General features: G+C 34.8%; 1 protein-coding gene across 1 annotated transcript; it reads left to right on the top strand.

Annotated features, from left to right (window-relative positions):
* Positions 1-12,296: 12,296 nt before the first annotated feature.
* Positions 12,297-13,286, top strand: LOC103339428 (cotton fiber protein). Its single transcript, XM_008242722.2, has one exon. The coding sequence runs from the start codon at positions 12,349-12,351 to the stop codon at positions 13,006-13,008; it is 660 nt and encodes a 219-aa protein (XP_008240944.2). The 5' UTR covers positions 12,297-12,348; the 3' UTR covers positions 13,009-13,286.
* The last annotated feature ends 3,546 nt before the right edge of the window (positions 13,287-16,832 follow it).

Below are 16,832 nucleotides of genomic sequence, written 5' to 3'. Positions count from 1 at the left end.
AGAATTAGGATAGGGAAGTTAACTTAGTGTTAAACATAAATATTATAATTATTCATTTATTTATTTAAATATAAACATATATATTTTTGGGTTAAGGGATGGGGACGCCAATACCATCCCATCCCCATACCCATTGGGAATTTTTCAAGTTCGGAGGTCCCCATACCCGATACCCGTTTGAAATCTCTTAGAGACCCGACTGGGACCTAGCCTCACGAGGATTTTTTCCATCCCTAGCTGCAACCTCTTTCTCTCTTTTCAATACCGATAAGTTGAGTTCGACTCTTCAAACATTTAATTTTACTTTGGAAAAACAAAAACTACCTTCAAAATGTTAAAAACATGCATTTTTTTTTTTCATATAATAAATACATAGACATTTTCCACATGTTTTCATATTTTTTATTCTTTTTCGTGATATTGCATTAATTGAATTGAAAGTGTGTTGCAGCAAAAATTATTCAAGTAGCAAATAAGACTTTTCAAATTTTCACGTAGATCAACAAACTTTAATTTGAAGAGTGTTATTTGCTATTACTATTGGAGATGCTTTTATAGCATAAATTACAAGTAGGTGCTTCTTTATTTTACCAACTAATATTTGACACTTGATTACAAAATAGTGATACCATGAAGTTATTCTTCTAGTAGTCAAATATACATATATTTTATAAATCAAGGATGCCAATGTCTTGGAAGAATGAGAATCTAACATTTGAGTGTAGGAGCCAAAAAGTTATATGGCGTCGTTTCTGTCACATTACAAGATTGAGTGGTAAAACTATCTAGATAAAAGATGACGTGGTGAAATTGCAAATTTAGACGAACTAGAGTGTTTAGTCAATCGATACTGGTAGACCAATCCTATACAAGTAGTTCTGACTAGCAGTTAAATTTTTCAACAGACGAACAAGATAAACCAAACATATATCAACCAGATTAACTGCCGCATTTCATCACAGTTATTAAGTTCTAAGGCCTATGTCTTTATCGATCTCCGACTGGCCTCTTTCACCATCCAGATTAGGATGACCAATTTTAATTGTTTACATATATTAGTCATTAAAACCAGCTGTGATTACAATATATTTTGTTAATAAAAAATGGTGAAGTCATTATCAAGAACAAACTCATACTAGAGAGAATCAAATGCGTCTTAGTGTTGATTGTACTGATATTATTACAAGTCGGAAAGCCAGATACCTGGCTGAATATATTTCAGCCTCTTGATTATGACTCGTGACTCTGAGGCGTACATTAAAAGTGTTTAAACTTTGTATTGCTGATTTTTTTATTTTCTCAAATAGAAAATTTCAATACGTAAATTCTAACATTACAACTAAGACGCATAAAAGACACCCAAAACATCAACAATCAACGAGTTTAAAGAGACAAAAAAGAGGTGATAGGAGAATGATTGAATTGAAGAATTAGCAAAACATAGGTAATAGGGAACTCATATCTAAACATGACTTAGACAACCATATGGAAGAAAATAGGAGACAGGAGTAGGGAAAGCAGAGGCCAACGCTTTTCTTCCTCCTCCCCCTCAATCGACCTATTTCTCTGGGACATGGAGGAGTTTTTTTTCCTCCTTTAGGACTAGGTTTTTTTTTTCCTTTGTTATTGCGGTTTTTTTTGTGTGTGAATATATACAAGGGACAATCTAAACTAAAAAGGAGAGAGGCGTTTCTCACACACACTACTAAAGTGTCATAGGGGTTTGAACTTGAGACCACTGATCTGCAAGTCAATACCTTTTTCACTAGGCTAGACCCCGTTGGTTTATTACGGTTATTTATTGTCTTGCTCTTGAATATATAGTACGGCCTCGTTTGGTTCATGGGAAAGGAGGCTTGGGGATAGGAAATCAATTATTTTCCCATATTTGGTATGTCCATGCACGGGAAATTGTTGCCTTGCACATGGGAAAGTAGGGAGGAGAGCTTCACTCTCCTCCCCCATTGGGTTTTGTTTTCCTCCTCATAGGAAAGTTTGGGAAAATGAGCCAACATTAAATACACATTTTTCATGACCATATTGTCTCCATTAACAATTTAGAATTACAATATACCATTAAATACATTCTTTTTTTATTTGATTTCATATGAGTATAATTGGAAAATTAAATAAACTTTGTTTTACATTCCTACACAAACCAAACATGTGAAAGGAAATAAAGTAGTATTTCTTGATTACTTTCCAAGGATTACTAAACATAGGAAATGAATCTCCATTTTCTATCCCTTAGGAAATGGCATGAGAAGTGATTTCCCCTCAAATCCGTTCTATAAACCAAACGAGACCTAAGGGTTTGTAGTTCACGTGGTTTAGAGCATTTGCTCATACATCTCCCCTCCCTTAATATCGTTTATATTGAAATAAAATAAAATAATAAAAACACTTTTGCACATTCATGAGGATCGTCAAAACATAAAAATGTTTTCATAGTTCCCCCCGCCCCCAAAAAAAAAGGAGGAAAAAAGGCGATTAACAATTCAATTCTTTGCTTACAGAGATTATCACTCAACTTAATTAGAGCACCTATATATATATATATAAATCATGTCGGCCCAGACTCCACTTTGTCTGGTTAACTAGCTAGAAATAGACCAAATCCACTTGAGAGTTGAGAACCTAGAACCTAGTTCCATGTCTTAATCAGAAGAGAATTCAAAGTTATAGAAAGCAGAAGCACTTTCTGAAGTTGCAGGATCTCTCAATATAGGAATCAAATGTTGGTATAATTGTTCCCTTCCGTCCAATTTTCTCTCCCTTTCTTCTTTAATATATATGGCGAATGTACATGTACATAATGCTATTAATTACAGCAGAGTTTTTTTAATATCCACATCATATGTAATTTAATTTAAAATGGCATAACTCATCATTTTAGGCTCAACCCATGATATAATTTCATAATCCGAATCGTCAAATTTTTAAGAATTTCATCAAATTATCTATAAAAAAAAATTCAAAAGTAGTCATCTAATGGCAATCAAATAATTAAAAGATCACATGGTGAATATCTAAAACACTAAAACGGTTGTCATGGTAATTAAATAGTTTACCGATTTCTAATTTTGATAGTTTTTTAAGAATGATCTTTGAAAAAGAATCTGAAAATAAATGGTTTGGATCTTAGTCAAGGTGTGAGGCGGACTCCATTTGAGTGTCAAGTTCAAGGGAATAGTTGAACTCGAATAACATTCGAGACTTGAGACAAAATCCTGCCCTGCTTCCTTCAAGACATCTTGTTGTAATGGGATGGGTCAAGCCAAGGCTAGCTGTAGAGGAGCAAGGACAGCTATCTGCTAAAATCTATACCAGCTTTGTGTTTTTCAGAGAGAGAAAGAGAGAAATGTTTAGGGGTGACCGTCGAATAGCATTGCATGCCATGGCAGTATTTTATGGGTTAGATGACTAGGTGTGACAATGTCGTGATGACCAATAAACTTATGAGAAAATATTAAATTTTATTTCTAGGTTAGGCACTGACGCGAGATGCATGCACAGTGTGTTGTCGGTTGAATTGGATTCAGGAGTTAAATAGTGTACAGGGGGGAAGTCGCTTGGATCCAGAAAGAATAGGGAAGTCGTCAATCAGAAGAAATCATGAATAGGGGATGATAGGAATGAGTATGGTATTAATTATTCCCCATCAAATCAATCTAATTCATCAAGTATTTGATAACGGATTTTAACGTGAAACCTATATGTTTTTTTATATAATTATTGCTTATATGTTAGTAAACGTATGAGATGTCAATAATTATAATAATTACAATAGTCATGTATTAGGAAAGATATAAATAGAAATAATTCCAATATTCATCATAAGTAAGTAAAACATGTCATTAACTCGGAAAAAGATTACTTTTTACGTCCACTTAAACAATTAAACATTTTTTAAAAATCACCTGTATAAAGGGACTTTCATAAATAGACACATTTTAACATGACATTTTATACAAAAATCATTAAAGAAAGAAAACCATATTATACTCTAAGAGCATATTGAAATTTACTCATGAAATTTTTAGTGAAAGAAGAAAAGCAATAAATACCATGAGCAAAGTTCATATTTGCTTATGACAGAAAATTGTGAGACTAGAGTATATAATTAATAATATACTTATAATATAAGGAAATGTACAAAGCTCGATATTATTTTCAATCCATATTTATAAATAAATAAAAACTTGTTTGTTGGGAATTATCAATCCATATCTATAATATTTTGAATGAAGAAAGAATCCATCCAAGACCACATTTGGCTCAAAATCTTTTTCTAAATGCTGCATATATATGCATCCAAATGTGCAAACATACACGCGCGTCTGATTCTCCAATGTTTGGCCTGCATTCTTGGCTCATTCCTTATTAGGTAAGATAAATTTCTTGACAATCTGTGTGTGTGTGTGTGTGTAGGCTTTCTATTGAGCAAGCAAGAATAGTTTCTTATTGCAGCAGCAGCTGGCTCACAATTCCTGGCGTCCCATTAGGCCCCAAAAACAAAGAAAGGGATTAAGAATCATCTTGATTAATTAATATGCAATTACAACTAGATATCCATTAAACTATAATAAAGAGAATAAGTATAAAAATAAGTACACCAAAAAGAAAATACGTACATTGCTTTAAAAGGACACAGATGCATAGTGTTTTATGAATAAATAATGAAAATGCAATTCCTTGTTAATGTTGCTACATCTTAGTTGGATATGCATTGGACAAAGTGTGACTCTTGAAAACTTGAAGGGACACCTTTCCATGGCCTCACTAGCTACCATGAGTTATAGTAAACATGCGCTTAGACGATCTTATAATATATATATATATATATGGATCTATTTTTCTTATCACGCAACAAGACAATGACAACGCAGAATAAAATATCTCGTGACAGTACAATGTTGTCTCTACATCCATTACATAAAGTATCTAACCCTCCTCAACTCAATTTGGATAGGGCAGGAATAAGTTAGTGACATTGAGGGTCACCTCGATGAAGTCGAAGAATTTGAATTTTTAACAGCTTGGACCATTGAGGAGGAATTTAATCATATGGGATTTGGCCAAAGAAAAGGGCATTTAACCTAATTAAAGGTCAATTGTCGGCAAAAGAGTACCTAACTAGCTAGCTCACTGTAAAAAGATGTTACATCAATAAAAACAATCTTCCTATAGCTTTGTTTTCGACAATTGTCCGTACTTCAAATGGTAAAAAACCAAGAGTCTCCCAAAAGAAACTACTAAGCCTGTCGTGGATCCAACTTTGCTAAGTTAATTACTTTCTATGGTCAATCGAACCAGGACATCAAATTTTGCCCACTAGAGCAAGCATTTTCTTCATAAACTTACTTTGATTGAACAAAAAAAAGTGTGCGATGGAATATTCGTCATTCTTATGTGGGCAAGCAGCATCCGTTCTTCATGAAGACCAATGAAGCACTTTTAAAATAAGCCGTCTTCTCTCTTTTTTTCTCTCTACTTTTTTGAGTTGTGGAGAATGATTCAATAATTGGTGTGTACTGTGCTAAATCACCAGTCACCAAAGTGGTGACCGACTAGTTGGAACTTGGAACGCACAAAAAGTGATGGTTTTGAAGTCATGCTCGAGCAATAAGTCGGACACCAATGCACAGAGTAATGGTTTTGAAGTCATGCTCTAGCGATCGGTCGCCACTTATGTCCGACAGGTTGAATTACTTTTGAGAGTTTTATTTCTTCAAGACGCGATGGAGCAGTCAGTCACCCACTAAACCCTAGGTCATATGTATTATAAATTGGACTTTTAGGGAACTGTAATTTGTAGATTTGCGAATGCTAATTGCAAGTGAATGTGAGGAAGAGCATTGGAGTGCTTATAATTGTTTCACCTTCTTCTTCCATAATGAGAATCTGATAGCAATTTGAACCTAATTAACAAAATTATTGTTTTGTGTGATTGGTTTACTTTTGCCAATTGCACATATATTTTTTCGCACATGTTCTTTAAACAAATCAGAGGTCCGATTTCTTAACAACTATTATCATAGCTTTAAGCTCAAGTAGAAAGGATGAGCATAGATAACATTGAGAAGAGAATAACTGCAGAGACTTTATGTTGTGAAAGTCGCATATTATGATAGTCTTTGTGCTCTATATATGTGTGTTGAATTTTCTCTTGAAAGGTACCTGTTTGGTACAATGGATGCAAATTGGCAAATTGGTAACCAAACATTCTCATCATAAATATGTGTACTTCTATTCCATTATTCTTTTCTTACATGGATAGATAGTACATGCTCGGAATTCTTCAAAATGTTGTATTCGGTTCACATTTATAACTAAAAAAATAATAATAACCCTAGAATAGAAGGGTGATTATCTACCTTTCTTTTCAAGGAATTATTCTTCCATCAAGCATGGAAATGCCGTTAAAAAAACCACCCATCCAATATATTGGCACTCAATCCTCAGTCTAATCAGACCCGTCTACAACATGTTTTGCCAATATTCCGTTGAAAATAAGAAGAATAAAATTGGTGAAGCCCAAGTCCATTCAAACTTCTTAGCTAGAGTTGTCGATTAGGATGGCCCAAATCACTCCATTTCATGCTACAAGTAAAACAATTTTGGGCCAAGTTCTTCAATCTGGGTGCCTGGACCAGAAACAGAACTACAGTTGAAGCCTGCTTAAGGTTTTAAAAATCTCAACCAAGTGAACAATCCTTGGCCCAAACTCATCTAACATTGTTTATTATTATTTATTTTTTGAGTATAAGCGATAGTCTAAACTACAAAACATGGAGATTTCTTACACACACAAATGAGGCTGCACACCGCATTGTTCGCTTTGCTTTACACATTGGAACAATCATCTCTTGGTTCGAGGAACCTCCAGATTTCCTAGTTGATGTTTTATTTGAGGATTGTAACAAGTAGTTTTTACGGGTATGTTCCTAGGGGGATGGGGGGGTACTCTATCAGTGGTTAGGTTCTGCTCCTGCTTGCAGTTGAGTGGGTAAAGCTACTCAGTTAAACCGACGACCGAGCCCATATGTGTGAGAAACTCGCCTAATCCCCAACGACATTGCCTGGTTTTTGTACTAGTTATGCTTCCCTTTAATAAAATCCTATCGCTATTCTCTCAAAAAAAAAAAAAAACTTATTACCATAAATTATAGAATGAGTCGAATAATCTCATATAAATAACACTTGTATAAATCTCAAGTTTATAATGATCATAACGCAGAGTCACAAGTAAAACCTTCACACCACCACCATGAACTTCCATTCCACAAATTCTTCTTCTTCTTTTTTCTTTTACCAGTTTTGCACACTCACAATGAACAATAAACTAAACTTATTCAAGATCTTTACCGGAGAAAAAAAGAAAGAAAATTTTATTTTATTTTATTTTTAAATTGGGTACATAAGTTTGGAAGTTGTGAATCAAAAATAGAATGGTGGTTCTAGCTCTGGAATATCAAAATAATATTTATCCGTATAATCAACAATATGAATTGGCCGATTAGGGCTGGCTGCCGGAGGATTGTTCAAGGTAGATGAATCTTGTTCGCCCCATTGTCTTATGTTGCATGGAGAGTTTGCCCCGATGACACAAGGCCCATAGCGAGCCTCCTCGGAAGGAGCTACAAGAGCTAAAGCAAGCACAACCAAAATTGTCAACAACTTCCACATTGTTGCTTGGTCGTGGGGGTTGTAGGGCATTTGAAGTTAACTTATATAGGACTGAGATTGAAGAATCAATTTTCACAAAAGTAATTAATTGAATGAAATGAAACATATGAATCATTCAGTTCCCACGTTATGAAATGAAGTTGAACTGTTGTAGGTTACTAGTAGATAGATCTGAACTCACACATAAATTAATGTCTTGATTAAAATGCCTTAAGTATAGAGAGTAAGGAAAAGGTACATGTCTTTTTTTTGTTCTTAGATACACTTTGTGGGCTTGCTGTTGATGGTGGACTCTCCCGTATTTGGATTAATCCCTTACTGTACTTTCATATTTATATTAACCCTATGTTGTTATTTGTACTGGTCTTTGTGATCAATGGCTAGCTTAAAAATATATAGGTACACAAATAATTGTTGGGGGATTACATCTATTCTGTTGTTATCAAATGGGCGTTGAGGGGAAATTTTAAGTTTGGCTAATTCGTGGCTCCTTTCTAAGCATGCAAAGCATGGAACATCTGCTTTGTTGTAAGAGTCACAGCTGGATTTGATTGAACAAACTCCAATAGAGGGTGTTGAGTGTATCACCAATTGGAACTGGTGAGGGCATGGTTGAGATTCAAAGTAAAAACTTTTCATCATCTTTTGCTTTGAATTACATTCCTTCAAGCTTCAGTAATGACCAGTTGATAAAGTCGCTAGCTCAGTGACGATTGATCAATTATTGCTTGAAATTCGAAACATTTTTAGCTAAAATAATGTGGTCACTTGCTGATGCAAACTGAACACACTAATAACACACTCATGTGCATGAAACAATCAAATCCATGTCTGAAAATGATGTGGGATTTTGATTATATCATGCAAGCTTTTTCTTCAGCCTTTCCCATGTGCAAATGATTGTTGGAGGTGAAGTCATTGGCACAATGAACAGGAATACTTACCGTCTGCGGTTGCATTTCGAAATCCACTGAATTGGAGACTATCTATGAGCCTTTTGATCATCATGCAGCCAATTACGTGTTGGTACCAGTTTTTGCAGCATATTGCAGAAGAAAAGTTATTCAAGGATCCAGCTTCTTTAGCCCAAATCTTGTTTTGGTAAGCAAGTACTTGCTGTGAGTGACCTCAGAACAAGCTGGTTGATGTGTTGTTCTTATTGTGCTTTTACTGTTTTGATTTCTCTGTCTAAAAGTCAAAATAGGAAAAGATTTCTAATTTACAGTTTTGATCTGGTGCATTCTTTTGAATTTGCTTTTTGGGGAACTGGGTTTGAAGGATGGTTGATCATATTTTTACCATTGAAGCAATGGAAATCATGTATTAACCAGAATGAAAAAGCAAGAATAACCCAATAAACCAAAAGAAATGTAAGGATTAAGGAATAACTTTTTTTTCTGAGTTAAATAAATATGCGGTTACAAGTGTATACTGTATGATTTTGAATGAGAAGGTAACTCTGAGAAAAAGGAAGTAGGAATATCAAAAGGTTCAAAAGTTGAAGTTGCTACCATGTTCACTGGGCCACCTGCTGCAGAAAAAAAAAAAAAAAGGAGAGAGCCAAATTTTCAGAAGACTTGGATTGTATTGGTTGAATATGAAAGGGGCTAATAAGTTCTGTTATTAAAACACAAGTGACTATTTTTTTTTTTCTTTGTTTGGACTTTCATGCATCTCATCAGAATATTGAATTCTGGAGCAATAGACTAGCAGTGAGAAAATGAGACATGTTTTTCCTTCATCAATTTTAATTTCTTGACCTAGAGCTGCCTAGTTGCAGATTGACTCTGGACAATTTGTACCAAGTGAAGTAGAGTCCAGAAGAGTCTTCTGTACTGAAAACAGATAAGAAAAACCAATTGAAAGAGAAACTCAGGAGGAATTGCTAAGAACATAGAAAGTTGAAATGTTGAATTGCATAGGACTTTCCTTGATGGTGACAAGTGATTCTGAGGGAATATATTAATTAAAGGAAGGGAAAGGGTGATGTGTACCAATCTTCTGTGATTGAATGTATCTTTTGGTACACACTAAAGTTGGTTGGGGGCCTAAAATTTCTCCTCACTGTAACTACTTCTTCTTCTGCTTTTCTTTTTCCTTCTCTTTTGTTGATGTGTTCTTCAGATTCTCAATGCACCTGCTATTGTCAGGCCAAACACACAACAATCTTACCCTGCACTTCTCTTTGATTCCTTGACAAAATCTGTTTTTCTAATCATGAAATGATAGGGGAATGTTTAACTCAGACAACCCTGCTTTTAGAACATAGTATTCCCATAATCTCAATTCATGGCATTTCACTATTGGATAATCATATGCCTTTCATCTAAAGAAAAGGTTTAAAGTCCAAATCCCATTTTCAAATATCATATCAGATGAGAAAAAGAAATTTTTTTTTATTTTTTTTATTTTTTAAAGTTTGATACTTTGTTCCTTGAATTTGTGTTTTTTTTTTTTTTAATGCATGTGCTGTATATGTATGTAGAAATGTCTCTGTACAATTTTTTTTTCTTGCTATATAGTAATCAGTATTTGAGACAAGTTTGTATGCTTTGGGAAGTGTATAGAGATTATTAAATCAAAGAATCTGCTACTGTATTGGATAGTTCTAATCCAGGAGTGTTTTCTGCATTAAGAAATTAAAGTAAATGAGAGTGGCAATGTCATTTGCTTCAAAAGTCCAAAGTGTAATTTCTGATGCAAACCCATAATTATTAAAATATTGCATCCCACACTAAAAATGAGGAAGAGAAAAATATCTAAAGGTAGCTATTGTGATACATGATAATGTTTGGCATGCACTTTTTACCTGCCCACAAAATTATAGGATACAGACATTATAGGGATCAATCAGCCACAAGAGGATAACAGACCTAACATTAACTTATCCAACTTAAAGATGAATTGTAATTTGGAAAATATTGTTAAATACCAAGGTTAGTTAGGTTCCACAGTGTACAAAATCATCCGTACCAAGGACTTATAACTCAAGTAGTTAAAATCGTTTATCTCTGCACGAGTGGTTATAATCACCCATATGCCACCATCACATGCATGATGGACTGCACACCATAGGATTGCAGTAGCCTGAAATAAATAAATTAATTAATAATTTCTTTCCAAAATATAATTGGTCAATACCCAGCAGTTTCAAAGAAACTGTAGAAATTTGTCTTTTCCAGCACCAACAAAGCAAGTCAAATGTCACATTTGTGTGCCCATTTAAGAAGTGCAAGTGACTAAAGATGTATAATTTCTGTGCAAGTTACTGGAAATTGAGCAGCATTAAGATAGCAATTCTCATTGGTTGACCAAGCTATCAGGAACTAATTTAAATCTGATCTGCAAAAAGAAGACAAATATCAAGCTCAAGGCTCTTCATCAATTGAATATGTTTGAAGTTTTTCTTGCCATGCATCATCTTTTTTGTATCTTACTCACATAGTCAATGTTTTTTTCACAAGCATCCAAATCCCACAAGAAATCCTTTTTTATTATTATTATTATTATTATTATTATTATTATTATTTTGATTGTTTCCTTTTTCTCAACAAAAATGTGGATGGATCAAGTTGAATTTAGATAAGCACCATCGTAGTAATCACTCGATTTTGCCTTATCTGCAGTTAGTCAATGCTTCTTTCTAAGCCACAACAAACGCCCCATTAAGATTGGTTTTAAATTCCGTGTGACTTGGGAAGGAGGCAGAGTTCAATGATGTGTATTATGACACATCACGCCATGGAAGATTCTAGATGCTGTGCTGTTACAATGATTCATACTACCAAAACCGAAAGAAGAAATCAAAATATAGAAGAAATTATCACAACTTTGCTGCTTTCCATTTCCTTTTCGAATATTTTTGCCTATTGATTTTGCTGAAAATTTAGACAAAATATTTAGGATTCCGAGTGGAAACTATGTTACATGCATTGTATTTAGTAATCACATTTCTCGTAAGTTATAAAGGTAGGACTCATTTGCATAAGGGAATTTTCGTGTAAATCTTACTTTTTTGTGAATGTGATTAACAATATAATCAGTAATTATTCTAAGTTGTTTACATGATATGTGGAATTCTATTAGTCAAATAAAGAGTAGTAGTTTCGTTTTTTATTATTATGATTAGCCAGTAACTAAAGAATTAACCACCAAGAACACTCACTGATTGCAGTTTATATGCAGGCCGGAAATTACAGTACTGCCAAGTGCCAAATCACATAAAATAATTATTGAGCAGCTTGTAATTTCGGCGAAGCTTAAGCCTCAATAACCGTTCTCGAGCTGCTTACTGAATTTAAAAATCCGCTCTCCTTGGGATCCTGGCGCCAGCAATAAACGTCACCACTCCCTCGCTTTACCTGTCCTCACCTTCCCCCCAAAGAGACCCCGATACACCACTAAATTACATGGCTGCCACCAGTTCAAACAATCTAACCGCGACTGGAGCAACCTTTGACAGCTTTCAAATTCCAAGTCTTATGAAATTGCAAATCCATAAAGGGGGAGAGGCCTAGGTCACAAAGTTGCATGGCAGACCTTTAAATAACCTACAAGTCAAGGGGTAAATTGGTGAACTAAATCCTTTATAAATCCCTTTCAAACAAGGGCCCTTCAGCCAATGACCCACTTAGGCACACATTTTTTGCACATACCAAAATGGGAGTGAAAGCCCTCCAACCAACGCTTCAAGTTTTCTCTACCTTACCACCACCCTCCTCTTCTTCTTCTTCTTCTTCTTCATCTCCTACCTTAAGCTCCATCATGAAGATCAAAACCTTAATCCACACCATCATTTTCTCGCACGTGTGCCGCGCAATTCGGTACCTCAACAAGGCCAAATCCAAAGCAGCATCCATTTTCATCCAGATTCTCAGAGAGAGCCAACCCATGCAACTTATCTACCCTACTAAAAAAACCAAGATCAAGAACAAGACCAAGAAAATCTTCTTTGGATCATTTCGACTGCACTACAATTGGTGCTCTTCCACCCACGTGTTGCCCGTGCCGGCACGTGTCTACGAAGGATTAACAGCAAGCACCCATTTGTACTATGATTCAACATGGAATTCAGTGATTTCCACTGATGCTCAGCAATGTGAGGAAAATCATGGGCCTGAGTCACAGCTCTCTGGGTACCTCCAATGGCTTGAGGAGAAGAAGCTCCATGGTAAGAATAATTCTATGGCTGATGAGATAGATGTGAATGAGATTGATAAGCTAGCAGATTTGTTCATTGCTCAAAGCCATGAGAAGTTCATATTGGAGAAGCAGGAATCTTACAGAAGATTCCAAGAAATGAATGCCAGAAGCATGTGAGATAGTTTATTAGCTGTGTGGGAATTTCTTTTTACCTTTCTCATTCTTCTATGTAACATCTTTGGAGTGAAGAAAGTGTAGCGATTAGGCTGGATTGAGTTTTTTTTTCTTTCCTTTTTCTCTTCTTCTTCTTCTTTTTTCCTTTTCAAATTTAGTTACTTGATTAGCTTATGTCTTTTCCAAATGGTGGGGTTGAATTGGAGAATTGTACATGATGGGCTGTGGTTGTTTGTGCAATTCTTATCTCGGAATGGTGATGAATGGTGGTTATTATTATTTTTTTTGTTTTGGAAGGAGAATGGTGGTTGTTAATTAATTGCTACTTAATTTTGCAAGGTTGAACTCTGTGAATTGTGTTTTTATTTTATATATGTAAATTACTTTAATTTACAAGAAAAAGGAGCGGGATATTGCTTTTGTCAACTGGTCTGACCCTCATTTACACAATTGCGGTTTCAAAGTCTTTATTTTTGTGAATCTCTTTAAATTGAACTGGTACAACACACAAGTATGTTTGTGTTCTGTTTTTTTTACCCAAATTGCATGATCTACTTACTAGTCAGGGGCATCCCATCTGGTAATTCTCACAAACAAATGATGAATCAATATTATAAGCTTTTACTTGTCTAGCCAAGCTAAAGTAGTTAAGTAAAGATTAACCAATTCTAAAAGCAACAATATCTAATTAGTAGAATTTTATGTGACAAAGTCTCTGCAGACAGAGTTGCAAAGCTATTTTCACATACTTCCAAGTCCCAAGTGTTTTTTCTTCATTGTATCCTTATCCTGTTTAAACTTTGGGGACAGCTTGGCCTAGATCTCGGGAAAAAATGAAATTAGGTGGCACTATTTTGTCAATGGCCCAGCAAATATAAACTTGATCTACTTACCCACTTATCTAAAAAATAATAATTAACTGTCCTTTTTCTAGGCATTTGATTTTGTTTTGTTCCCAATAGACCAAAACTTTTCTTGTGGTTCTGGTTTATAACTTGTACAGGCTTTTGTCCATGGCGGTACGGTTTGTGTTTTTTTTGTTTTCAAAGCTCATCATTTGGTGATTTTTGGCTATGATTTTGTTGAATTTATGTGTACTGAAATATAGACCAAGACTGGACTGGGTCAAGAGCCTCAGTTCCCATCTTACCTGCCTGCTGTCTGTCTTTATATAATTTCTCTCTCCCCTTATCTGTCATCAGAGATAAGCGCGCGGTTGTTGGATCCCAACTTCTTGCTTCATCTTTGAATTCAGTGTCATGTCTTCTATATTCACATATATAAAATAGCTCAAAGTCTCAACCAGCGCATAACTCAAGTAACTAATAGCGTTTATTTTTTACGTTCGAGAATAAATTTGTGCGAATACAAATTAAACATTTTTGTATTGGACAATTAATCATTATTACAAAAACTGTGAATCTAAATTACAGATATTTACACTTGATTTGATACTTATGATGTAAAAATAATATATATATATATATATATATAATAAGATATATTCAGAAGGTAAATGTCAAACTAAGGTCTCACACAGTTTTTTTCTCTAACCTGATACACAAATTAGTAGCGTAGACCTAGCACATGAGCTTGTATGTTTTCACAAGGACTCTTGTGAAGCTCCAGACACCACTTGTAGAAGTATGGCATAACCATAACCTTAGGATCGGTTTGGACACGTTTAACCCTATTAGAAGCTGAAGTCCATGTACACTAACAGGAAAAGTGCGGTGAATTTATATGAAGATTTAGATTTTTTTTTTTTTTGAAGGATAAATAATTTAGACATAAACTCTATTTTAATCGTTTTAATGGTTTGATTGAAATTTAAATGTATTGAAATTTAATCAGCACCATCGAATTATAACAAGTCGTTAGGTATTAAAAAAATAATTGGATTGCAACGGCCCAACAATCTTGGCCGTTGGAGCAAGATCGATCTGTTGTGCTCTCGATAGCATATCCCAAAATTTAGACTCCTTCTATAGGTGTGATAGGGAGGAATACCCTAGCATTGGGGATGGCCTAATTTTCACCCCAGTTATTCAATCTTATTAGCTGCTAAGCTAGTGGCTATCCATTTCAATGGCTTCTTACCCCATTCCATTTTATTTTATTTTTCAAAAGAAAAGAGAACAAAAAGGGTATCTTACTCAATCTCATGCAACCATCGACCACACGCATATGACGACAAGAGTCGTGTATAGTCAATGAGGTTATAATCAGAAGGGAACCTTCAGCTAAATAAATAATCATCATATGGCAATATCACCAATGAAAATAATTAGAATCTGACCTGATGGAACCATCTATCCGTGCACTGCACAAGCATGTGAGTTGTGAGCTCCGCGCGGGCCTGAAACCACGCCTTCGAACGTTCAAAAGCAGATGGTGTTTTTGGCTTCCAAGTCATTTCTTAACTGACATGTATGCTTTGGTAAAAGTGACCAAGATTCTTCTTGACACTAACTGTTTATACAAAATATGAGTGACATATGGAAGCTCGCTTTCTTTGCAATTAAAATAGCTAGCCTTCGTGAACTTGTTCTTCCAACTTCCTACTTCTAATAAAATTACTTGTCCAGCTCTAGAGCCGAGTTGATGAATGTAAAATAACCGGATCGGAAGCTTTATATGTTCGAAAAATTTCATCGGTTATGATTTTCAAAGGTTATTTGATTCAATGAAATCAATTTACAATACTTGATACATTATTGGTATATTACTGATGTTGATCTAGCAACTCAAAAAGGCGAATTAATGTTAGTTTTCTCATCAAGTCCTCAAATGAGACAACAAAACTTGGATTTTAAAAGAAAATTCCAGTGGGCGCACACATTTTAAAATATGATGCCAATCTGTATCTAGGTGACATGTCAGGTTCTATGCTCATGGCACATCGATTTTGTGCAACATTGTTTAGGCTGGTTTGATAAAACTTTGGAACCTAGCTACCATTATTGGTGGGGCAATGAGATACACTAAGATACGAGGGTTGTTGTGCAGCTCAGATTGAATCTTATTGATGTAATTTTGTACTCTGTTGAATAATCACCAATTAATACCAACTAGTTGACATGCATTATACGTATATATGAGCCAAGAAAAATTAGACATTCCAGGTTGGATGCTTTTGTTAGGTATAGACATTTGAAGGAACTGCTCTTAAAAGGACAGTGTGTGTTGAGGCATCAATTTTGATGCTTCTTTTAGTCTATATATTCCATGTTTCTTTATTCCAAAACCTCTTTACTTCATTGGTTTGTTTGGTTGCTGCTTTTTTTTAAGGAGAGAGAGAGAGAGAGAGAGAGAGAGAGAATAAAACTTTAAGCAGGACCATGTTGGTTCTTTTGGTCTCTTGCAACCATATATACATGGACTAGCCTTTCCATAAAAGTGAATGCCTGGAACTTCCAGGGATTTTATTCCCTTATATAGGATAAGATTGATGTGTGTACTTGTAAGTATATAGTGTTTTTCCTTTTCTATGGACCACAAGCAGGCCTTAAACACCTCAGGATTTGAAGTACTTTACTCAGCGGCGGAGCTAAGATTCAAATTTTCGGGGCCGAAAAATTAAGAATGTATCGAATATTTTGAGGAAGAAGAAAAATTATATAGATCGCATAAGGAAAAAGTATTTTATGGAACAATTTAAAATCTAATTAAAATGTTTTAATTTGAGGTTTTATTTTCTCACTGTCTTGTTAGTTGTATGAAAGAACCTTTTTTTCAGTGTGTGTTCTTATTGTCAAATTCTCGTATTTTACCATGAGCATTGAAAAATTTACGTGGGACGAAGATGACTTGGCTCTTGGGTCGTG

Source organism: Prunus mume, linkage group LG8 (genome assembly GCF_029339155.1).
Source record: "Prunus mume cultivar Tortuosa linkage group LG8, ASM2933915v1, whole genome shotgun sequence".
Lineage (NCBI taxonomy): Eukaryota > Viridiplantae > Streptophyta > Magnoliopsida > Rosales > Rosaceae > Prunus > Prunus mume.
Note: the sequence above shows the minus strand (reverse complement) of the source record. Positions and strands in the feature narration are given on the sequence as shown.